The 25,368-nt window shown below is 43.1% G+C and overlaps 2 protein-coding genes across 6 annotated transcripts in view; both read right to left on the bottom strand.

Annotated features, from left to right (window-relative positions):
- Positions 1–9,067: 9,067 nt before the first annotated feature.
- LOC112256617 (lysozyme g) lies at positions 9,068–14,468 on the bottom strand. Of its 4 annotated transcripts, XM_024429973.2 has the most exons (9): positions 14,149–14,468; positions 13,847–13,893; positions 13,388–13,471; positions 13,070–13,269; positions 10,870–11,026; positions 10,637–10,777; positions 10,300–10,383; positions 9,948–10,109; positions 9,068–9,726 (listed from the first exon to the last, which is right to left on the bottom strand). In XM_024429973.2, exons 3-9 carry the CDS (start codon positions 13,449–13,451, stop codon positions 9,617–9,619), a joined length of 918 nt encoding a protein of 305 aa, XP_024285741.1. In that variant the 5' UTR covers positions 13,452–13,471; positions 13,847–13,893; positions 14,149–14,468; the 3' UTR covers positions 9,068–9,616. The 4 variants fall into 4 exon arrangements, with proteins under 4 accessions (XP_024285741.1, XP_024285740.1, XP_024285743.1 ...); XM_024429972.2 differs by lacking the exon at positions 13,847–13,893 and having other exon boundaries at positions 14,149–14,467; XM_024429975.2 differs by lacking the exon at positions 13,847–13,893 and having other exon boundaries at positions 10,330–10,383; positions 14,149–14,465.
- A 7,214-nt stretch (positions 14,469–21,682) lies between these two features.
- LOC112256618 (cytosolic 5'-nucleotidase 1A) overlaps positions 21,683–25,368 on the bottom strand; it is a 9,317-nt gene continuing 5,631 nt past the window's right edge. For both annotated transcript variants that reach the window (XM_024429976.2, XM_024429977.1), the window contains exons 5-6: positions 22,997–23,184; positions 21,683–22,762 (exon numbers count right to left, since the gene is read on the bottom strand). In XM_024429976.2, coding sequence (XP_024285744.1) covers positions 22,382–22,762; positions 22,997–23,184 — 569 coding nt within the window. In that variant the 3' untranslated portion in view covers positions 21,683–22,381. The remainder of the gene's footprint in view (positions 22,763–22,996; positions 23,185–25,368) is intronic.

Here is a 25,368-nt window from a genome sequence, read left to right as displayed (position 1 = left end):
GTTGTGTTTGTTTATTAATTAATTACATTTCACTCCCTGAACTTGCTTCCCGTCTCAGCGTACATCGTTACAATGTGGGTTCGCTTTCTATTTCCTTACAACCGGTCAGACTGATGTAATTTGGGAATTGAACAGAAAACCGTAACATTTTGTTGTTGAGTTACTGCATTTTCTCACCTGTCCCTAAACGTCTATGGTCCCTAAACGTCTTTGCTCTGTGAAAGAAGCAGAGATGACTGAAACTTTACCCATGTCAACTTGCCTGAAGCATTCATTCTATCATTTATGACATTCTGGTGAGCAAGGGTTTATTTAGTCTTCTAGGACAACATTATGACTGTAGCCTAGAGTGTATTTATGGGTTAGGGTCGGGTGTAGGCCTCAGATTTTCACTTTATCACATATAGTCAGAGGTTGTGGATGGGTTATTACCAATTGTGGGTGGGTGCGGGTGAACAAACAGCCCGCACCACTAGAGTTTGTGTGTGAGAGAGAGAAAAAGAGCTAATGAGAGAGAGAGCGAGCAAGAGAGAGTGTGGTGATATTGTTCCATATTAATGGTTTGGAGAGTTTTGTTGATACGAGTTGGTGCCTGTTTGACATCAGATTGAATTCATTCAATTCAATCCATTAAAGGGGCAATCTGGGATTTTTTACTTCCATCGTATAGCCATTGATTCTTGAAGAATGTAACTCAAATGGCTCATGAGTAAAGGTCCAAAATATAAGCTTGTTTTAATCTGCTTTGCAGCATGGCTAATACCACATCACAGCCATGATTTAAAAAATGTCATTACATATGGCCTCACGTATTATTGCTTAAATATCTTATTTTGACTTACTATCTCATACTTGACTTACTATCTCATACTTGACTTACTATCTCATACTTGACTTAGTATCTCATTATCAAGGGTTGGAACTGGTTCAAGGAACAGAACCAAAAACCGGAAAATAACAAATTATTTGAAAATGAAACCTGAAACAAAAGTGATCTATACTGTTCTTGAACAATACTGGTATTTTAAAAGCATATGAACCGATTCATAATGTGTTGTGGAAATTCTAACCAAAAGGAAGAGAGACTGCAGATTCTTCAAAACAACAACTTTAAGATTTTCACATCTGGAGAGGTTAACAATCACTCAATGTTTCACCAAGTCGTGGCTGAACGACGACATGGATAACAAACAGCTGGCTGGGATTTACGTGTATCGGCAAGATAGAACAGCTGCCTCCGGTAAGACAAGGGGTGGAGGTCTGTGTCTACTTGTCAATAACAGCTTGTGCACAAAATCTAATATTAATCAAGGCACTTATGCTAAGGGATTTTTTTTAATCAATAATGACTAATTATGTATACATTTCAATCAGGACTGACTAATCAGAAAACTATTATGTTACTGTATAGATGTAGGAATTTTCTTTTAACCTTAGTACTGAATATAATGTGTGTAAATATAATCAAGAATTAGAACAATGACTGTCTGTTCCTTGGTAGAAATGAATGAACTTATCGCTAGACTGTCTAGAATGCTTATCTACACAGGCAGACCTTGGCTCTGGTCATAAAGTATCTAAGTCTTGAGAACCATACAGCCATTGTACTGGAGCGGAGATGAGACGGGGTAGTACGAAAACTAATGACGTCATCTTCAGTTTATAACCTGTGGTAAACTGTATCATGTTCAGTACTCTCGAGAATAAACGCAGCTGGTTAATTTTTGAGACCGGTCTCTGTCCATTTTATGCAAATAAGAGTCTTACAAATTCTTAGGAATTGACAGAGTGTTTAATTTTAATTGGGTATTAAAACATAGAGGAATATAATTCTTGTAACAACTTTAACACCCCTCAAAGTAAAAAACTGCACTGTTAGTCACATGTTGTCAATTGGATTGGCTTTTGATCCAGTCCTGAAACACCCTTGTCTGCTTATCAAAGTCCTGTTGAGCACCTTATGTGTTGAGGCTACAATGTGATTAGACCAGGGCTTGAACAAAAGCCATTCAATGAATCACCGTCTGTGCAAAGGTTACTTCAGACAAAGGTATCTAACTTTATAGATATTGTCAGCTCAGGGATTTGAACTTGCAACCTTCCGGTTACTAGTCCAACACTCTAAGCACTAGGCTACCCTGCCGACCCATTTATGAAGGAACACTTTTAAATATTATGAATCACTTAAATCTAGATATCGTCTGAATGACCCTGCAGTGAGTGTGCTGCGTTTGTGCCTGTGCTATATACAGTATATATATAGCCCATATAGCCCACATACTGTATATAGCACAGGCACAAACGCAGCACACTCTATGGGTTCCACTAGATGTCAACAGTCTTTAGAACCTTGTTTGATGCTTCTACTGTGAAGTGGGGGCGAATGAGAGGGGAATGAGTAAGGTCTCTCCCAGAGTGCCACGAGCTGACCATGCTCGTTCATGTGATAGTTAGCTTGCGTTCCATTGCATTTCTGACAAAGGAATTCTCTGGTTGGAACATTATTGAAGATTTATGTTAAAAACATCCTAAAGATTGATTCTATACTTGGTTTGACATGTTTCTACGGACTGTAACATAATTTTTTTACTTTTCGTCTGCTTCTAGTGATCGCGCGTCATGAATTTGGAATACTGGGCTAAACACGCTAACAAAAAGGAGATGTTTTAATGCTATTTCTGACTTCTGTTGACTCCAATATGGCGGATATCTGTTTGGGGTGTGTTGGTCTCTCAGCGCCATACTCAGATTATTGCATGGTTTGCTTTTTCCGTAAAGTTTTTTTGAAATATGATACAGCGGTTGCATTGAATCTTCAATTCTGTGAATAACACTTGTATCTTTTATCAATGTTTATTATGAGTATTTCTGTAAATTGATGTGGCTCTGTGCAAATTCACGGGATGTTTTGGAGGCAAAGCCAAATGTAAACTGAGGTTTTTGGATATAATTTTATTTTACAACAAAGGCCAACTCCACCTAACTTTGGCTTGTAGTCCATGTCTGCAATAAACTGGAATGTGAACTGAATGTTTGTTTACTGTCTCTGACTGTCCATTATTTAGTATTATTTTTTACCTTCACACAAAGTCTTTCAGGTGTATAGGTTTTCGGATGGCCCTACCAGACCTTGTGTGGGGAGTGTTGATTACATCAGGAGGTGCTTGACCTGAGATGTTTGGATCTTCTTGTTGAGGTGCAGCGTCCACCTCTAGGTTGTGTTCAACACCCTGCTGGGCGTCAGCTGGTGCTCTGTTTACTGGCTCCTCCTGTGCCAGGCTCCTCAACAGTGGGGAAATCCTCCTCTATTTCTCTCCTCTTCCTCAGGTGTTGCCTGTTCCTCCTGAAGACTTGTCCCTGTTCTGCCTTTACCTCATAGGACCTTTGCTCCACAGGTCTGACTACTGTGGCCCTCTGCCACCACTGTTTCTGTCCTGTGAGTGGCTGAACTCTCACCCTCTCATCTCGTTGCAGCTCTGTGAGATCCTTAGCAGAGGTGTAGTAGTACTTTGCCTGTTTCTGCTGTCTTTCTTTGAACTTCTCCAGCTGACAGTTTGCCATCACCGGTCCCAGAAGATTTTCACTCATTATAAGTAGTGTCCGTTTGTACGTCTTCCCACGTCTTCCCTGCACTATTGCAGGGATGCCGTCTGTTCCTTGTGACGGTGTATTTATGTGATCCAGCATGGCCAGGTATGGGTCAGCATCTGCTCTCTTTGCTTTTGCCATCAGTCTTTGGGCTGTTTTCACTGCCGATTCCACTTTCCCATTACTTTGCAGGTATCCTGGAGACAATGTTTTGTGTGTAAAGTCTTGCTGAAACTTCGGAACTCGTCTGAAGAGTACCCTAGACCATTGTCTAAGTAAAGGATGTCAGGTATCCCATAGCGTGCAAAGTGTGTCTTCAGTTTTCTAATGACCGTTTTCGACTGTGTGTTCTCCAAATGGTCCACTTCCCAGAAGTTGGAGAGATAATCAACTGTGACCATGTAGTCTCTGACGTTGAACTGGAACAGGTTAGTCACTATTTTTTCCCAGGGATGCTTTGGTGCTTCGTGTTGCCTCAATGTTTCTTTCTGCTGCAGTGCAGGTGCTACATTGTGCCATATATGTTCTCAGCTGTGCATTCATGCCTGGCCAGTAGACACAATCACAAGCTCTTCTCAGACATCCCTCTGTTCCTATGTGTGAGTAATGGATTCTCTGCATTATCTCTGACCTGACGGCAGTAGGCACAATGACTCGCTCACCTCTGAAGATAACTCCATTTTGCACACTCAGCTCATCTCTGTTGTGATAATACATGGCTACTTCCAAGGGTACATGTCCTTTCACTTCAGGCCACCCCTGCAGGATCACATTTTTCAGTGTCTGGAGCTCCCGGTCCAGCTCAGTGCCTCTCTGGATGTGCTTTAGTCTCTCGCTTGACACAGGGAGGTAGTGTATCATATTGATTGATTCCACTTCGACCTTCACGGGGCCTCCGCTGTCTTGTTCTGTGAGGTACGCCCTGCTCAGGGTGTCGGCCAACACCACATGTTTTCCCGGGAAGGTATCGGAGACTGACCTCGTAGTTTTTGAGTCTCATGAGCATGCGTTGTAGTCTTTTAGGTGCGCTGAGGAGAGGCTTTGTCATGATGCTCTCCAGAGGCTTGTGATCTGACTGCACATCCACAGTTCGTCCCTATGTCCCCCTGCACATCTGTAGGCCTAGGCATCTGTTTGATGGCTGTCACTTTTCCTGGGTCCACTTTCAACCCCTCTGATGTTAGCAGGTGGCCAATGTAGGGCACTTCCTTTGTCAGTCAACAAGATGAGTAGGCCTAACACGGAACCCAAACCGGCTGCGCACGTGCGCAATCGTGCATAAATGTATTTTGTCCCCCCATACCAAACGTGATCTCAACACGCAGGTTCAAATCCACAGTCGCCGCTTCATCATTGTCTCCTTCTCCCACAATCAGGATGTCATCTGCAATGATTTTGACTCCTGGAAGACCTTCCATTGCCTGGTTCAACTTCCTCTGAAAGATCTCTGGGGCTGGACTGATTCCCATTGGCATGCGCAGCCACCTGTAGAATCCCATGGTAGTAGAGAATGTGGTGAGATAGCTGGATTCCTCCTCCAGTTCCACACGCGTGCTCTGTTCAGATCTGGCAGCACGTCTTCAATAGTGGGAAGTGGGTAATGACTCCTCTTGAGTGCCTTGTTGAGAGGTTTCGGATCAATACTCACTTAGTGTTCCAGACGGTTTCTTCACTACGATCTGGCTGCTAATCCAATCTGTGCTTATTTCAACTGCTTTTATCATCCTTTTCTCTAGACCACTGAGCTCCTCTTTGTGTGGTTTATATAGCGCTACTGGCACTCTTCTCTTTGGCAGCTGGACGGGCTCCACTCGCTCATCCACTTCCAGCTTCAGTTTGCAGGATAAGCATCTATCTCCCTGGAACACATCAGAGTACTCCTGTTTATTTTGCTCTTTAGTCCAGGATCCTGTTGTTTTCTTGATGGCCGGGATGTTGTGATGCTGCACAGTAATCAACTCCATTGCCTGGATAGCCTTACTGCCTAGAATGGGCCTTTGCACATTCTTGTTGACTACGACGAACTTAACTCAGGAGGTTTTCTTATTGCATGAATTGATCACTTTAAGTGTGCAGTGGCGTCAGAGTATTCTTCTTACACATCCCCAATACCTGACTGCAGGGCTCTAGGTGACTGGCTTTTATGAGGTTTGTAGGGATAACATTACAACTAGCGCCACAATCTAGCTGAAATCTGACTGACTTTTTGTTGACCAGCATGGTTGCAAAGAGAGCTGCATTTGGGGTCTGGGGTTTTCTCCTGCACCACGTTGATGCTCTCTGACTTTGGCCCTAGTGTGATGCAGAGAACATCCTCACCGCTCTCTGAGTCAGCTAACGCATTTTCCATTGCCAGGACTCTGTTTCTCTTGCTGGTCCCTGCACTGTTGCAAACTGTAGAGAAGTGATTGTTTTTTCCACAGGATTTGCATTTTTGTCCATATGCAGGGCATTTTTCCTTTTTTCTCTCGTGTCCATCCACAGTATCTGCATTGTATAATGCTCTGTCCCTCTGTAGGGTCTCCTCTCCCTCTCAGTCTCTCTGTCTGTGTTACTACATGCACTGCTACAGGGCCCTACACATTTATGACTTTAGCTCTCTGTCTGGACAGTTCTGCAGCTCGTCCAATCTGTATGCATTTCTGTAAACTGAGATCAGTCTCTCTGAGTAAGCACTCTCTTAATAACCTGTTTGGGCTAGGGGGCAGCATTTTCACTTTTGGATGAAAAGTGTGCCCAGAGTAAACTGCCTGCTACTCAGTCCCATATGCTAATATATGCATATTATTAGTAGTATTGGATAGAAAACACTCTGAAGTTTCTAAAATGGTTTGAATGATGTCTGCGAGTATAACATAACTCATATGGCAGGCAAAAACCTGAGAAAAAATCCAACCAGGAAGTGGGAAATCTGAGTTTGGTTGTTTTTCAACTCAGCCCCTATTGGAGATACACTGGTCATCTTGCACTTCCTAAGGCTTCCACCAGATGTCAACCGTCTTTAGAACATTGTTTCAGGCTTCTACTGTGAAGGGGGGCTGAATGAGAGGGCTCGTGACGCACGATCATGAGAGAGTCAGCTCGCGTTCCATTGCTTTTCTACAGACAAAGGAATTCTCCGGTTGGGACATTATTGAAGATTTATGTTAAAAACATCCTAAAGATTGATTATATACTTCGTTTGATATGTTTCTACGACCAGTAATATAACTTTTTGTCTGACCTTTCCGCTGGACTTGCACGCGTGTTTGGATTTGTTTACCAAACGCCCTAACAAAAGGAGGTATATGGACATAAATTATTAACTTTATCAAACAAATCAAACATTTATTGTGGAACTGGGATTCCTGGGAGTGCACCTGTTGAAGATCATCAAAGGTAAGTGAATATTTATAATGCTATTTCTGACAAATGTTGACTACACAACATGGAGGATATCTTTTTGGCTTGTTTGGGCTCTGAACGCTGTATTGTATTTTTTCTCTCGTGTCCATCCACAGTATCTGCATTGTATAATGCTCTGTCCCTAGTGGTGTGGGGGCAGTGCTTTGGCAAAGTGGGTGGGGTTATATCCTTCCTATTTGGCCCTGTCCGGGGGTGTCCTCGGATGGGTCCACAGTGTCTCCTGACCCCTCCTGTCTCAGCCTCCAGTATTTATGCTGCAGTAGTTTATGTGTCGGGGGGCTAGGGTCAGTTTGTTATATCTGGAGTACTTCTCCTGTCCTATTCGGTGTCCTGTGTGAATCTAAGTGTGCGTTCTCTAATTCTCTCCTTCTCTCTCTCGGAGGACGTGAGCCCTAGGACCATGCCCCAGGATTACCTGACATGATGACTCCTTTGACATGATGACTCCTTGCTGTCCCCAGTCCACCTGGCCGTGCTGCTGCTCCAGTTTCAACTGTTCTGCCTTATTATTATACGACCATGCTGGTCATTTATGAACATTTGAACATCTTGGCCATGTTCTGTTATAATCTCCACCCGGCACAGCCAGAAGAGGACTGGCCACCCCACATAGCCTGGTTCCTCTCTAGGTTTCTTCCTAGGTTTTGGCCTTTCTAGGGAGTTTTTCCTAGCCACCGTGCTTCTACACCTGCATTGCTTGCTGTTTGGGGTTTTATGCTGGGTTTCTGTACAGCACTTTGAGATATCAGCTGATGTACGAAGGGCTATATAAATACATTTGATTTGATTTGATATTGCATGGTGTGCTTTTTCCGTAACGTTTAAAAAAAATCTGACACAGAGGTTGCATTAAGGAGAAGTTTATCTAAAGTTCCATGTATAATAGTTGTATCTATTATCAATGTTTATGAGTATTTCTGTGAATTGATGTGGCTCTCTGCAAAATCACTGCATGTTTTGGAACTACTGAACATAACACGCCAAAGTAAAATGAGATTTTTGGATATAGATATGCACTTTATTGAACAAAACATACATGTATTGTGTAACATGAAGTACTATGAGTGTCATCTGATGAAGATCAAAGGTTAGTGATTAATTTTATCTATATTTCTGCTTTTTGTGACTCCTCTCTTTGGCTGGAAAAATGGCTGTGTTTTTCTGTGACTTGGTGGTGACCTAACAATTGTTTGTGGAGCTTTCGCTGTAAAGCCTTTTTGAAATCAGACACTGTGGCTGGATTAACGAGAATTTTCTTTAAAATGGTGCCTAATACTTGTATGTTTGAGAAATTGGATTTATGAGATTTCTGTTTGATTTTGGCACCTTGCAAATTCACTGGCTGTTGGTGAGGGGTTCCGCTGAACCCCAGTTCTAGACAGGTTTTAAGTGTGGGTCACACGTGCAACACACAATCCTGTCCCTGATAAGAGAGTCTGTGATTACTCCAAAGTTGCAGGTGGCCACTGGAGTCCTCAATTCAGTGAGATGTCTAAACTCTCATCTCGGCCCTGAATTGGCATGAAAACATTCTCTCAATTGTTTCATTTTTCTTGGGATCACAAAATGCATCCAGTGCTGCAATTACTTCCTCAGAGAGATTGTCTTTTGTACTGCCCACACATAGGGTCTCACAAATCTTTCTACCTTTTACCCCAATGAGATAATACAGTATCTTCACTTTGTAATCCTCAGGTTTTTCTGTCATTGTAAGAGCCATGTACAAATTGAATTCCTCTTTCCATCTTTTCCAGGTCAGTGCTAAAATACAATCAGTCTATTTTTCCCGGAGGTTTCAGTGCATTTTCCATGGCGATTTATTTGTAGAATGGAATGTTAGCTACTCACGAATCTGCTTGTATCCAATAGACAGCTAGCTTTTAGCATAAAGTCCCTCACAATAGCCAGCTAACGTTGATGTTCGGCGCGATGACTAGCTTGTAAACTCTGCATTTTTTCAAACTGCAGCCTGGGATGTATTCTTCATTTACATCGATGAGATCCAGGTTCTTTTGACTCCCGCTGCCACCATGTTTCAATATGCTTTGTGTTGTAGTCACGACAGACAAAGATATATAGTTAAGCAAACTTTACTAGGCATGTTGTCAATCAGCACATTAATAAAGTAAGTAACAACTGGTTTCTGTTTCCTTTTTTAACATCAATATGAGTAACATCAATATTGCTACAAGTCCCACCAAGACAGTCAACTAAAAACACATCCATTCCAAAAGGTCAGAAAATAAGAAATGTTTCATTATATTGCGCAATGACAAGTTGCTGAAAGATTCAACTACGGAAGAAACTTGGATGAGACTGTTTGAAGTTGTGTAATTATTACTGGGTGTAGTCATAATTTTCAACATGTTCATAAAAGGTTAATAAGTTTTTTTTTTTTTTTTACCATAACCATGGCTGTAGAACCACTGAGCTAATTTCAACTGCAAAATTAGGGAACAATTAGGGAACAATCCTCAGAGAACCTGTTTTTCTTAACAGCAGAGTTGCAATGGATTTTTTATTTTATTCAGTTGACAAGTAGAATACTTTAAGCATGCAGTATCAACAGTGTGAGGGTGTATTGCACTACTGACAGGTGTTCTTCAAAGGCTCGATGGAACATTTAAGAAATCTTTGTTTTCAGCCATCCCACAGCTCCTCCCACTGCTCCTCCGATGGCTGCTCCCGCACTTCCAACAACTGCAGTGACCATTCCCGAGAGCCCTACGGCACCTTGAGGGAATACCACACAATGTCTGTCACGGTCTCACTCACATCTGAGATCTACAAACATCCAATACATCAAAGTAAAAAAAGCAAAACAATCTATGATCCATTCAGTTCAGTCATATGAGCTTTTAAAAGTTAGAAACCCCACCATCATCTTAGCTTTTATTCATAACTCATTGGCATTGAAATATTGTATCTTTGTTCATCTTTGGTTCGATCCTTACCTGCTGACTGTAGAATAGCAACAAGACTCCCTGCTGCTACCCCACCTCCATTGGCTATGGCCGCGGCAGACATCATGCCTGCTGCTGTTGATCCAGCTGCAATCCCGCCAGCGCCAAACCCGATCCCTGTGAGGACTATTGGTGCCAGGGCAACAGCAGAACCTGTGAGGCCAAGCATACAAACATTTTAAAACACAGCCAACCTCATTAAGAGTTTGACAATGTGACATTCCAATGACACTTTTACACGTATATAATTATTCGTAAATTCTTGTTGTTTTATAAGTAAATCAACCACACAAAAAAGATATACTATCAAGATACAGAAACATTTTACTTTATGAAAAGTTACTTGATGTTAATGCTGATAAAATGATGATACCTCCTCCCACTGCAGCTCCCACTACAACAGCTGCTACTTTAATGACAAGGTTTGCTAAATAGGGAAGAAAATAGAGTATATACACAATGAACTACAATTTTAGATTTTCAGTACATTATAGCATCTGCATTTTTTTAAATAAAATGAATTTGTGACTGTTTGGCATCAACCATAAGAGTTTGCTGAAAGACTTAACTAAACAAGAAACTTGGATGAGAAGGTTTGAAGTTGAACCACACAGTGTAATTATTATTTGGTGTATTTATCATGTTCAACATGTGTATAATGGTTTATAACAGTTATTTACTTGTTTCACGATAACCATGGTTGTAGAACCACTGAGCTCTGGCAACAACATCATTGGAGTAGTCCACTCCAGTGGTATGAGTGTCCACTTCCTCATATGACTCTACACGGTCATGTCCCTTATTGTAGGCTGCTATTCCCCCTGGGTAAACAACATATTGCAATAGTTGCATATTCAATTGAAACAGGTATATTCATTATTTTTATAAAAAACTCTGAGAAAAAGAGTATGACCTTTCAGTTGCTGCTCCTTGGTCCATGAATTAAATTTCTCTTGAATTATTTTGATGAACTCAATCAGAATTTCAGTGCCTTGTTGGAGATGCTCCTCACTGTTCCATTCCCCCTTTGGAGTGTGCCCGCCACCGCTCGGGGCTGGGGTAGTGTCAATCTGTAAAAATGTGTGATATTTTACAGAAATCACCAGGGCTGTGGCGGTCACGAAATGTATGAGTTTCCTATAGGCAGAAACTCAAACAGGAAGTACCTGTGCTAAGGACTATTCAATGCTGGTCTGACCAATCAGAATCCCACGCTTCAAGATCGTTTTGATCACGCGGACTAGGATATGTTCCGCGTAGCCTCCAAGAACAACATAGACAAATACACTGATATGGTGAATGAGTTTATCAGGAAGTATATAGGAGATATTGTTCCCACTGTGACTATTCAAATCTACCATAACCCGAAACCGTGGATAGATGGCAGCATTCGTACAAAACTGAAAGTGCAAACTATTGCATTTAACCATGGCAAGGTGACTGGGAATATGGCTGAATATAAACAGGTAAAACATCAGTACAGAGACAAAGTGGAGTCGCAATTCAACGGCTCATGCACAAGATGTATGTGGCAGGGTCTACAGACAATAACGGACTACAAAGGGGAAACCAGCCACATCACAGACAACAACGTCTTGCTTCCGGACCAGCTAAACACCTTTTTCACCCACTTTGAGGATAACAGTGTCACCGACGCTGCCTGCTACCAAGAACTGTGGGCTCTCCTTCTCCGTGGCCGACGTGAGTAAGACATTTAAGTGCGTTAGCCCTCGCAAGTCTGCCGCCCCAGATGGCATCCTTAGCTGCATCCTTAGAGCACGCGCAGAGCAGCTAGCTGGAGTGTTTCCGGACATATTCAATCTCTCTCTTTCCCAGTCTGTTGTCCCCACATGCTTCAAGATGTCTACCATTGATCCTGTACCCAAGAACGCAAAAATAAGTGAACTAAATTACTACCACCCGTAGCACTCACTTCTGTTATCATGAAGTGCTTTTTTCACCTCTACCTTACCTGACACTCTAGACCCACTTCAATTTGCTTACCGCCCCAATAGATCCACAGACGATGCAATCGCTATCGCATTGCACACTACCCTATACCATCTGGACAAGAGGAATACCTATATTAGTATCTGGTTCATTGATTATTGCTCAGCATTCAACACCATAGTACCCTCCAATCTCATCATTAAGCGAGACCCTGGGTCTGAACCCCGCCCTGTGCAACTGGGTCCTGGACTTCCTGACGGGCCGCACCCAGGTGGTGGAGGTAGGAAACAACACCTCCACTTCGCTGATCCTCAACACTGGGGCCCCACAAGGATGCATGCTCAGCCCCCTGTAATCCTTGTTCACCCATGACTGCGTGGCCACGCATGCCTCCAACTCAATCATCAAGTTTGCAGACGACACAACAGTAGTAGGTCTGATTACCAACAATGACAAGACAGCCTACAGGGAGGTGGGAAGGACCCTGGGGGTGTGGTACGTCTCACCCAACGTCAACAATACAAAGGAGCTGATCGTGGACTTCAGGAAACAGCAGAGGGAGCACCCCCCTATCCACATCGACGGGACAGCAGTGGAGAAGGTGGAAAGCTTCAAGTTCCTCGGCGTACACATCACTGACAAACTGAAATGGTCCACCCACACAGACAGTGTGGTGAAGAAGGCGCAACAGCACCTCTTCAACCACAGGAGGCTGAAGAAATTTGTATTGGCACCTAAAACCTTCAAACTTTTACAGATGCACAATTGAAAGCATCCTGTCGGGCTGTACCACCGCCTGGTACGGCAACTACACTGCCCGCAAACGCAGGGCTCTCCAGAGAGTGGTGCGGTCTGCCCAACGCATCATCGGGGGCAAACTACCTGCCCTCCAGGACACCTACAGCACCTATTCGTAATTTATTCGTAATTTCATTCCTTTACTTTAGATTGTGTGATAGTTAGATATTACTGCACTGTTGGAGCTAGAAACACAAGCATTTCACTACACCAGCAATAAAATCTGCTAAACACGTGTGTGACAAATACAATTTGATTTCAATTATCAAATATAATGTCAACATTTGACCTCAGGATGGGAATAAATAAGATACTATTTCAATTAAATATGAAGCCACTGCTTATTCCCTCAAACATGTGCCTACCTGCATAAGTCCGAAGGCCTTGCCATTGTCCCCCCTGCCGTGCTTGTCCAGTCCTGTCCCAGCCCGGGACTCTCTTGAGATGATGCCACAGATAACAGCTGGGTCCACTTCATTCCTCTTTGCCACCTTCATTATGAGTCTCTTGTACTTGTCCATGGCAGCACGGTCATGCTCTGCCATTATGTGAGATGCAAGCACCCCTTCAGGAAAACAGTAAAGAAAATGATAGCATTTATTTTATTAAATTGATTATATGAAATGGATTAATACTGGATATTGTATTGAATATTTGTGAGTGAATAGCCTGAAAGCGCATACCTTCGTCATTTCCCCCATCAGCTTTTGCTGTCCTCCAGGAAGCACCACTTGTTTCTACCTTCATAATGTCTCCATAAGGAGGCGCTAAATGACAATCAAAAAGAATAAGTAGCCCGTACTTGTGTCCACTTTTTTTCAGATCATGGAAATTCATATTTTGCAACCCCCAACAGTGTTTCCACAGCTAAAGTCAAAATTTGCAATATTGTAAAAATTAATGAACATAATGTGGTTAGGCATAAGGTTAGCAGCGTGGTTAGAGTTAAGGTTAGGTTTAAAATCTAATTTCAAATCAGATAAATTGTAGAAGTGTATGACTGTGGCAGCTAGCGATTACCAACACAGAACCCGAAACATATGCACACAAACACCAGGGTTAATCTGGGTTCAGACTCATCCACAATGCAGTGCCACACAACATTAAAGCTGAAGTGTTGGCTACTAGCTTTTTGTACAAACCCTGTTGTAGGCTGTCAATGTGCCAAAACAGTAATGCATAGCGACACCTAGCTCCGGAAAGAACAGATTTCCCTGGTTAAATTAAAAATATTAATTATGTCCACGTCAACCAATAGGTCAACATGTTCGTAAAGTTAATTCAGTTGCCTAAGAATTAGCTCTCGAGAACCCAATGCCATCTAGGGAGATGGACTACTAGCTAACAATATGCCAAATACCATAAATACTTTAAGAAATGTATAGAAGTATTTTTTGCAAATACTTCCCAATATTATGCAGAGTAATTGATAAATCAAGCGCACCCATGTTGTTGTCGCTTTGAAGTTCTTGAAACTGGAGGATCCTTAGTCAAACACACAAACCCAGCAATATGATTTCAGACGACTTGCTTCTTACTCCCTATCGATTTCTGAAAGATCTGTTGATGTTGAAAAATACAACACAACAGATCTCAAACGTTCCAACAGACTCTTAACTTTCGATTTTGCTCTTTCCAATCTTGCGAGGTGTATCCCTGACGTAGATGGAGAAAGTAAACAGCAAAGTGTATTTCCGTTACAACTAAGAGCATTGAAACGCGAGGCTCAACCTCCACTGCTTGGTACCCTGGCTACCACTCTGTGCAAATCGTCAAGCGAGCCCGTGCGCATGAGCAAATACTGTATGTGACAGTAAGAGCGAGTCTTGCATCTCGCGCATCTCAATATGTGCATTGCTGTTCGTGACAACGTCATTTCGCTGAGTCAAGCTTTATAATGGTAGTCCACACAATTTACAAAATGCAGGCCTGTTTGCAGACAGAGTGCAATCCACGCGTTTGGTTTACCTAGCCACTGTCGAAGATGTAGTATTTTCTACAACAAAAAAAGTTGTAAATGCCATTCTCAAATCAATGATCTCAAAGTAAGCATTGTTATAGGCAGTGCTTGACTTGGGCAGGAGCTCACCAGACCTGAATACTGGCACCTCAAATGTCCTACTGTTGGAGCTCCTGTTCCTCTTATAGAATATTAGCTAAAGCAATATTGTGGAGTTTCTGCATCTACATTTACACAATACCTACACCCAAAAGGAGTACCGGCACTTATTTCAGTGCAAGTCAAGCACTGGTTATGGACACACCATTATATGTACAGCCTATAAATCTGCAACCACAAACGTCATTTTATACAGACAAATGCTTTATTTTTCATGCATTTTCACTTCATAAAATGTAATAATCTACTACATTGACATGCTATTAATTATTAGAAATAAATATTGGTATCAAAAAAGGATTGGCTACTTCACCAGTTCAAACTTCCATGGCAGTCACAGATACTAAACAGAGAAGCAAGCATACATGGGTCCTCATTATTGTTATAACTAAAGCAATATTTTTCTCAGACAAAGCAGTCACATTGCCAAGACTAACTCCAAACTATGAACTATACTCACAAGCTACCATTTCCTTGGATTCAAATAGCTAAAAGGAACAATAAAGACTCTGTTTTTAGTGTTGTTGTTGTTACTGACAAAAGCTCTGACAGGATTGTCACTCAGAAGGGAACAGCTGATACAGTCTAAGTCGAAATTGCAAATAGATTCATCAAAAAAACAAGAACGCCTGCAAAAAGATTAACGCAGCCATACTCGTCTCTTGAGTCCAAGCAGAAAGTTAGTCTGTCTTTCAAAAATCCAAGTAGATCAATACATTTTCTTTGCAGTCACTGAATCATGATGATCAAAATTGGAAGTACCTGTACAGCTATCTAGAAGAAGAATTATGGACAATAACTCTCCTGTTATGGATATTTCACCCAAAAATGTCACACGCATCTAATCAAATAATATTCATTATGAAAGAAAATACAAAATAAGCGGATTCATTCATCGGTATCACAATCCAATTCCATGTGTTCAATACAAAGGCAGGTTTGCTCATTGTTTTGTAGACTATCCATTGGTGCAAAGAAACACTACCCACAATAGACATAAGTAAAGGCTGATACAATGGAGGAGTACAACTGATATGAATGTATAGACTTCAATCCACACCAAAGCCAAACTATACAAGGAAGTTGCCAATGATGCGGACTTAGGAGTAACCCAAAGTTACTTGCAAACAATGCAGTTGGGTTACTTGTATCTCTGCATGGCCGCAATATTGTAAAACATTAACATTTATAAAAGTATACAGTCCATTGCGTACATGTTTCCATATATTGTACCTGGTAGGACACTGATGGGGTGATTTAGAATTGTGTGCAGTATACTGATTGCTGGAAACAGTTGCACACATTTCTCTTCTGATGAAAACAATGTATTATATTCTGTGAACGTGTAACAGTATTGCTTCCGTCCCGCTCCTCGCCTCGAACCAGGGACCCTCTGCACCCATCGACAACAGTCACCCTCGAAGCACCGTTACCCATCGCTCCAGAAAAGCCACGGCTCTTACAGAGCAAGGGGAACAACTACTTCATGGTCTCAGAGCGAGTGACGTCCGTTCCAGTTCCGCTCCAGGCTCTGGCTGGGCCACTCAAGGACGTTCAGAGACCTGTCCCGAAGCCACTCCTGCTCTATCTTGGCTGTGTGCGCTTAGGGTCGTTATCTTGTTGGAAGGTGAACCGTCGCCCCAGTCTGAGGTCCTGAGCGCTCTGGAGCAGGTTGTCATCAAGGATCTCTGTACTTTGCTCCGTTCATCTTTGCCTTTATCCTGACTAGTCTCCCAGTCCCTGCCGCTAAAAAACAACCCCACAGCATGATGCTGCCACTGTCACGTTCTGACCGTGTTATGCGGTGGAGCACACTGTGTCCCAGGTGTCCCAGGTGCATGTGCATAGCCCGGTGCGGTACATTCCAGCTCCTCGTATCGGCCGGGCTAGAGTGGGCATCGAGCCAGGTGCCATGAAGCCGGCTCTAAGCATCTGGTCTCCAGTGCGTCTCCTCGGGCCGGCGTACATGGCACCAGCCTTACGCATGGTGTCCCCGGTTCGCCTGCACAGCCCAGTGCGGAATATTCCACCTCGCCGCACTGGCCTGGCTACAGGGAGCATTCAACCAGGTAAGGTAGGGCAGGCTCGGTGCTCAAGAGCTCCAGTGCGCCTGCACGGTCCAGTCTATCCGGTGCCACCTCCACGCACCAGCCCTCCGGTGGAAGCCCCCCGCACCAGGCTGTCTCTCCGTCTTCTCTCTACAGGTGCTCCCGCTTGTCCAGCACTGCCAGAGCCTTCCTCCTGCCCAGCGCTGCCAGAGGCTCCCATCTGTCCTGAGCCGACAGAGTCTCCCGTCTGTCCTGAGCCGCCAGAGTCTCCCGTCTGTCCTGAGCCGCCAGAGTCTCCCGTCTGTCCTGAGCCGCCAGAGTCTCCCGTCTGTCCTGAGCCGCCAGATTCGCCAGTCTGTCCTGAGTCGCCAGAGCCGCCAGTCATCCAGGAGCCGCCAGAGCCGACAGTCAGCCAGGAGCCGCCAGAGCCGTCAGTCAGCCAGGCGATTATTCCGGAGCTGCCGGAGTCTCCCGCCTGTCCGGCGCTGCCGGAGTCTCCCGCCTATCCGGCACTGCCCGAATCTCCCGTCCATTCGGGACCCGTGGCGAGGGTCCCCAGTCGGAGGTTGGCGGCGAGGGTTGCCGCTCGTAAGAGGCCACGGGGGCGGTTGTGGAGGTGGACAAAAGCTGTGGTGAAGTGGGGTCCACGCCCTGCGCCAGAGCCACCACCGCGGACAGACGCCCACCCAGACCATCCCATATAGGTTCAGGTTTTGCGGGCGGAGTCAGCACCTTTAGGGGGGGGGGGGTGCTGTCACGTTCTGACCATAGTTCAGTTATTTTATTCTTTGTTTTAGTATGGTCAGGGCGTGAGTTGGGGTGGGCAGTCTATGTTTGTTTTTCTATGTTTGGTTTCTGTGTTCGGCCTAGTATGGTTCTCAATCAGAGGCAGGTGTCGTTAGTTGTCTCTGATTGAGAATCATACTTAGGTAGCCTGGGTTTCACTTTTGGTTTGTGGGTGTTTGTATCCGTGTGAGTGTTTGGGCCACACGGTACTGTTTCGGTTTTGTATATTTCACGTTTATTATTTTGTTCCAGTCTTCAGTTGTGTTTTTGAATAAATCAATATGGACAATTACCACGCTGCGTTTTGGTCCGATCCTTACTCCTCCTCAGACGAAGAGGCGGAAATCCGTTACAGCCACCAACACCATGTATCACCATGGGGATGGTGCTAGGTTTCCTCCAGACGTGACGCTGGCATTCAAGCCAAAGAATTCAATCTTGGTTTTATCAGACCATAGAATCTGGTTTCTCATGGTCTGAGATTCTTTAGGTGCCATTTGGCAAACTCCAAGCGGGCTGTTGGTAAAGTACAGGTATAGCTTTAAAACACTAAAGTGCATTATGGGTAACGTAGTAAGTTAACTTTCGTTTTCGATTCAATTGTGGTGGCGGAGATGTAGCCGATGTCACGTTCTGACCTTTATTTCTGTTGTTTTTGTCATTATTTAGTATGGTCAGGGCGTGGGTTGGGGTGGGCAGTCTATGTTTGTTTTTCTATGATTTTGGGATTTCTATGTTTCAGCCTAGTATGGTTCTCAATCAGAGGCAGGTGTCATTAGTTGTCTCTGATTGAGAATCATACTTAGGTAGCCTGGGTTTCACTGTTTGTTTGTGGGTGATTGTCTATGTTAGTTGCTTGTGTCAGCACAGTCCTTATGATAGCTTCACGGTCGTTATTTGTTTATTGTTTTTGTATTCAGTGTTCAGTACTTTCTTTAATTAAATATTCATCATGAACACATACCACGCCGCATTTTGGTCCTCCGATCCTTCTCGCCTCTCTTCTTCAGATGAAGAGGAGGAAGACCGTGACAGCCGAACTGTGAGCCATGCTCTTTTTGCTCCGTTAGCTCACCATTTTATTTTGTCATTCAGACTACATCCATTGATGTACAAGTTTAATAAATGTGGAATTTAGAATTCCGTGGAATTCCGACCAACACCTCATTAGCAGCAGATAAGATCCCCAAATGTGGGAACTACCCCAGAGCATCGTAAATTTCTCAGGACCTGGAGCTAGCAAGTGATCGTTAGCCTGAGCCATCCCGACTACGGTCTGGAGGCAACGCAGGAAAGGTAACAGGGCTGTCATGTGCCTTTTACTGAGGAGTGGCTTCCGTCTGGCCACTCTACCATAAAGGCTTGATTGGTGGAGTGCTGCAGAAACGGTTGTCTTTCTGGAAAGTTCTCCCATCTTCACAGAGGATCTCTAGAGCTCTGTCAGAGTGACCATTGGGTTCTTGGCCACCTCCCTGACCAAGGACCTTCTCCCCCGATTGCTCAGTTTGGCCAGGCGGCCAGCTCTAGGAAGAGTCTTGTTGGTTCCAAACTTCTTCCATTTCAGAATGATGGAGGCCACGGTGTTCTTGGGGACCTTTAATGCTGCAGACTTTTTTTGGTACCCTTCTTTAGATCTGTGCCTCGACACAATCCTGTCTCATTGCTCTACGGAGAATTCCTTCGAACTCATGGCTTGGTTTTTGCTCTGACATGTACTGTCAACTATGGGACCTTATAGAGACAGGTGTGTGTCTTTCCAAATCATATCCAATCAATTGAATTTACCACAGGTGGACTCCAATCAAGTTCTAGAAACATCTCAAGGAGGATCAATGGAAACAAGATACACCTGAGCTCAATTTCAAGTCTCAGAGCAAAGGGTCTGAATACTTATGTTAATAAGGTATTTCTGTTTTTTTTTAATTATACATTTGCAAACATTTCTACCAACCTGTCAACCTGTCAACCTGGCAACCTCAACCTGTCTCTCTCGCACCGGGCACTTCTGATAACCCCATCAACATGGGCACCCCCACAATTGACAGTTTTTTCCGCAGATCCTACACATTCTTTTGGTCCATGATCCTCCTGCACACTTCTCACATCTCGGAATCTCCCTCCTACACACTGCTGCAACATCACCATAATGAGGAGCAACCAGACTCTGCACTTGACGCATTTATGAAATTGCTTATTCCAGTTACTAATTAGCATGTACCCATTAAGAAAATGACACAAAAAAATGATTAAATCCCTGTAGTTTGATGAGGAACTGAAAAATTGTATGGTTGAGAGGGATGAGGCAAAAGGAATGGTAAAAAAAAGTCTGGCTGCACAACCAACTGGCAAACGTACTGCAAATTGAGAAATTATGTGACTAAACCAAATAAAAATAATTACACTATGAAACCAAGATAAACTACATACAAGAATGATAGTAAAAAGCTTTGGAGCACCTTAAAATTACATTTTGGGCAAAAATACTAACTCAGCTCATTCCTTGAATCAGATGGCTCAATCATCACAAAACCCACTGATATTGCCAATTACTTTAAGGATTGTAATGTCTAGGCCCCTTACTTTTTTCAGTCTTTACTAATGACATGCCACAGGCTTTGAGTAAAGCCAGTGTGTCTATGTATGCATATGACTCAACACTATACACGTCAGCTACTACAGCAAGTGAAATCACTGCAACAGAATGGCTGTCAAGGAATAAGTTAGTCCTAAATATTTTAAAAACTAAAAGCATTGTATTTGGGACAAATCATTCACTAAAACCTAAACCTCAACTAAATATTGTAATAAGTGACATGGAAATTTAGCAAGTTCAGGTGACTAAATTGCTTGGAGTAACGCTGGATTGGCAGCAGCTAACGGGGATCCTTAATAAAAACAAATAGTCTTTGCATCTGAAACACCTTAGTGGGTTCAGCACAAAAGCTCTTACGGGATAACTAACACATCCCAACATGACTTTACCAGGTAAAGAATCTGCTTCAAAAGGACAGACAATATCTTCTCAGTTTTACCACGCTCGCCACCGGATCTGCGTCGCACCAAACGGCGGGTGTCAGACACAGGGAATCTTCAATCAGTTGCTCCACCTCAACGCCACCCCAGTAATCACTCCTTTCAAAGGCACCTTGCTCCGGAGAGCAAAGCAAGTCACAGGTCTTGTCCCTAGGCACATGATGTGAAGTGACCGCTCCCTCTAGGCAAGGGAAACCTACCTTCACCCTTTTTAACAGTACCAACTTATTTTCTACCCAGCCTGAGACCACATATGGATCAGCGAAAAGGCCGGGATCCACTTTCTCCAAATATTCCACTCCCACTGGGCCTGAATCATCCTTTGCATGACCTTCAGGGCTCGGAGGTCTTCAACACACATGCCACCACAGGTCATTCATACTCACTCTCGTCAGGTTCAATTTCTTAGCCATCAGAGAAATCAGACTACAGTTTGTCCTTTGTGCCATTCTTCCTCAACACACATCTTCCCACTGCACTCGGCTCTTCTCGCTGTCCATAACCATGTCTATCTGTGCTGAACAAGCACTGATGGCCTTTCTTCAATAACCACCTTCTGTTCCTTAGCTCAATTTACTAGTCTGGCTGTCTCCGGCTCTCCATGCTCCCAAAACATCCCACAGTCATCAGCCATTTCGTCATCCATTTTAGCAAACAATCATGTAAGTGCAGCACTTCTCTTCTTATTCTTCTTCTGTGTAGTTTAAATGGCGTTTGGCAGCCAACTTTACAGGTTAAAAGGTTCTCCTTCATTAGTTAAAATCATTTGTGCCAGAGTCAGACTGCCAGAGTGAAACACAACATCCAATGATAACACCAAAATAATTATCAATACAATTAACAGTTGGGGTGCGTGTGCAATTGGTAATTAGTGCAGGCTATGGGATGTTTGAAAGGCAAATTGGCAATAGAGCGAAACATAAAAGCCACATAATTAAGTTAACATACTTTATGCCAATATCTCCTCAAAGAAGCCAAGTCTTTACAGAATGGATCAGCATTCATGTTTATAATGAGAGAGGAGATGGTCCATTAGCACTTTAGGTTGCCATCTCATTACAGCACATACAGTAACTTGCATGAGGATCATGCAAATGTACAATAAAAGGTGTCTAGATTAGAAACAAAAGAACAGAGCAAAATATTACATCAATAACATAAAATCCATATTCAGTAAACATGTTTTCAACCTAAGTGATATGCTGAAATGATACAGGTATAGCCCACTGTACGCTTATAACATTTTTAAATGTTTTGGTTCTGGAGTTTCACATAATTTGAATGTGTCAACTAAATCTAATGTTGTTGCTACAAATCACAGACTTGTAAACTCTATAAATACTGTGTAGCATATGTTTAGGTTGATTTTTAGATGACAATGTTATTGGACCTTTAATGCTATGATACAGATAGCTTAGTGCACTAACATTACTGCAAGCATGACAATATTGAAGCTTTTCTTTTTGGTATACTGGCGCCTCCTCTTGTGAGGAATCCTCGATCACATGGCAGGCGTGAAAACAGCATGCTCTCACTCTGCCCCTGTAATTGTCATGTACTATGGGCTTCACTACCCAGACAACTAAGAGGGGACTGAAAAGGACTTACAGAACCACTGTCTCCTTCAAATTCACAATGTTGTTTTATTGTCCCTTGCTGTCACAGGGATAGGGAAGAGGGTGAGGTACAGACTACTTGGCGGCAGCGCTAGAGTCTTTAGCGTTCTCCACAGCAAGCTTCTTCTGGGGCCGTTTCTGAGCCACACCATAGGGCACATGAGCCGCCACAGTCCCCAGCTCCGCAGCCCCCTCCACATGGAACATCTGATCGTCGAAGAATATGTGAGGCCGGATCTTCTCCAGCATAGGCCCCTTAGGGGCCCCAGCAAGGAAGAGGGCCTCGTCGGTGTCGAGTCCCCAGGATCGAAGTGTCTTCAGGGCCCGGGTGCCTGAGCTGGCTGCACTGCGCGCCGTCACCAGGTAGGTGCGGATGGGGCAGTCCATACGCTGGCCCTTGGCGTAAAACTTCTTCTGCAGCTTCCCCAGAGACTCCAGGAACCCCTTCAGTGGCCCCTGAGAGGAAAGGATAGAGAGCGAGTTGCTACACGATGGGGCCTGACACTGAACATGTCACAAAATCTACAGTAAATCTACAGAGACATTAAACCACTTCAGCTCACACTACATTTCACCATCTGTATGAAGTACAGAGGGATATTAATTTGTCAATTGACTAACTATTTAGATTTAGCTGCATATTCAATTGTGTTTGAATGTGTTACAGAATTTAACGTGGTCCGGACATACATGGTCAAGAAGCGTGTTCTCATGTGCCTTCTCATGCTCAAAGAACTTGTCCAGTCCATGGGCCTTATAGATGCGCTCTGACTCATCAGAGAAGAGCACTGCGTCCCCATCGAAGGCCACCCGCAGCTGAGTCTCTGACACTTCTGTTCGCTTCTCTGGTGGGTTAAACATGGTGGCTGCCGCAATCCCTGAGAGAGAGAGAGAGAGAGAGAGAGAGAGAGAGAGAGAGAGAGAGAGAGAGAGAGAGAGAGATGTACTCAGAATGACTTGTTCAAGGTAAGCTTTTCTTACTGTATTAAACAACTACATAACAGTGTTACGAGACAGATCAAATGTTCTATTAATAAAACTGGTGGGGGGGGGGGGCGACATGAATGGGCTGCAGGGGGCTTTGCTCCCACAGTTCATACTTCAGCCCCCTCAGTTTTACTTTTAAGTCCCCTATTTAAAAATAGCAAAAATTGCTCTGCCATTTCCTGGTTGTTAAAATTTTATAGTTTGCCTTATTTCATGTGACAAACAAGCAGTCATTGTGTAGAGAATCATTGTACCATCTAAAACATTATGAAATATATTTTCCATAACCAACAAATATTTTATTTTGAGCAGTTTAAAGCTGGTGTACAAAATTGAAAGTAAAAGATGAAAAATTAAACTTAAGAATGGTAAGCATAGAAATAGTGCACATACAACAGATCTACCGGCAGAAACATATTGTATGTTTGTAAATTCATAACATATTATATGTTTTGCAAATTTGTGACATATCATACTAATTGTTATTCGTAACATGTCATACGAAAATGGATAATGGACAATCTCAAATGAATACATACCATACGAAGCTTAACATATCATATTAAATAAAGTTTCACGTATTTACGTACAGAATAATATGAAATGCTCTGGGACCAGGTTGCAGCAGGGGGGCTATGGAAAGCCACTGAGCGGTGTGGTATGACTCCTTTGGGTTTCCATAAAAAGCAAGGAAAAACACTTCTCTTCTCACATTTCTGTGGTAGGCTGAGTGAATAAAGTGATATGCCTCTGCCTGTAATATTTGATTTGAAAGGGAGGGTTCAAGTTTACCGTTAAAGCTGTTTCACTCTTAGCTATAGCTGTAAAAAGTGTTAGTGATATTAGCCTTAGCCTATTTAGCTAGCTTGAACCAGCTAATCTTCCACAATGGATATCAGAAATTGGCTTCACCAAAGTACCCAAACAAAGAAGGAGAACGATGAAGAGCAGCAGCAGCGATGATCCTCCTGAGCTCCAGCTAGCTATGTGTGCAGAGCCCACCCACCCTTCCACAGCTGCCTCCACCTCCGACTGTTCCTGATGATCTTGGAACAGAGGAGCCAGTCCAGGTTAGCATAGAATCCTACCCAAGCCACAAGTTTTCTGTCCAGAAACATTTATTTAAAAGCAACCGGTTCATAGGAAGAGATCGCCTGGAATGCTTGGTTATTATGGCAGGCTGACATTGCAGGATCCGTCCCTTTTTTTCAAATGTTGCCTAAAATGACATACCCAAATCTAACTGCCTGTAGCTCAGGCCCTGAAGCAAGGATATGCATATTATTGGTGCCATTTGAAAGGCAACACTTTGAAGTTTGTGGAAATGTGAAAGGAATGTAGGAGAATTACACACAATAGATCTGGTGAAAGATAAAACAAAGACAAAAACAACCGTTCTTTTGTATTTTTTTGGTCCATCATCTTTGAAATGCATGAGTAAGGCCATAATGTATTATTCCAGCCCAGGTGCAATATACATTTTGGCCACTAGATGACAGCAGTGTATGTGAAAAGTTTTAGACTGATCAAATGAGCCTTTGCATTTCTGTTCAAAATGTTGTATCAAGACTGCCCAAATATGCCTAATTTGTTTATTAATAACTTTTTATGTTCAAAATTGTGCACTCCTCAAACAATAGCATGGTATTCTTTCACTGTAATAGCTTCTGTAGATTGGACAGTGCAGTTAGATTAACAAGAATTTAAGCTTTCTGCCAATATCAGATATGTCTATGTCCTGGGAAATGTTCTTGTTACTTACAACCTCATGCTAACCGCATTAGCCTACGTTAGCTCAACCGTCCTGTGGAAGAGACACCGATCCCAAAGAAGTTTTAATTGATTACGTGGGTCGAATTTGATTCACAGAAGTGTATTGTGCCATATCACAACGTGTTAGTGAATTTGTGAGGGAGTGGGATGATTATTTCATTTTGTTGAAGCGGGCCTGTATAGGCCTATTCATTTTGCAAGACAGCTGTGCATGTCTGCATCTCACTGTAGTAGGTTCTAGGCTATGTTTTGGTTATTTGGATCTCCCTTCGCCTTATGTTTACTGTTAATGTAACTAGCCT

The sequence above is a fragment of the Oncorhynchus tshawytscha genome, linkage group LG08 (assembly GCF_018296145.1).
Source record: "Oncorhynchus tshawytscha isolate Ot180627B linkage group LG08, Otsh_v2.0, whole genome shotgun sequence".
In the NCBI taxonomy this organism is placed as follows: domain Eukaryota; kingdom Metazoa; phylum Chordata; class Actinopteri; order Salmoniformes; family Salmonidae; genus Oncorhynchus; species Oncorhynchus tshawytscha.
This window is presented reverse-complemented; position numbering and strand designations above follow the sequence as displayed.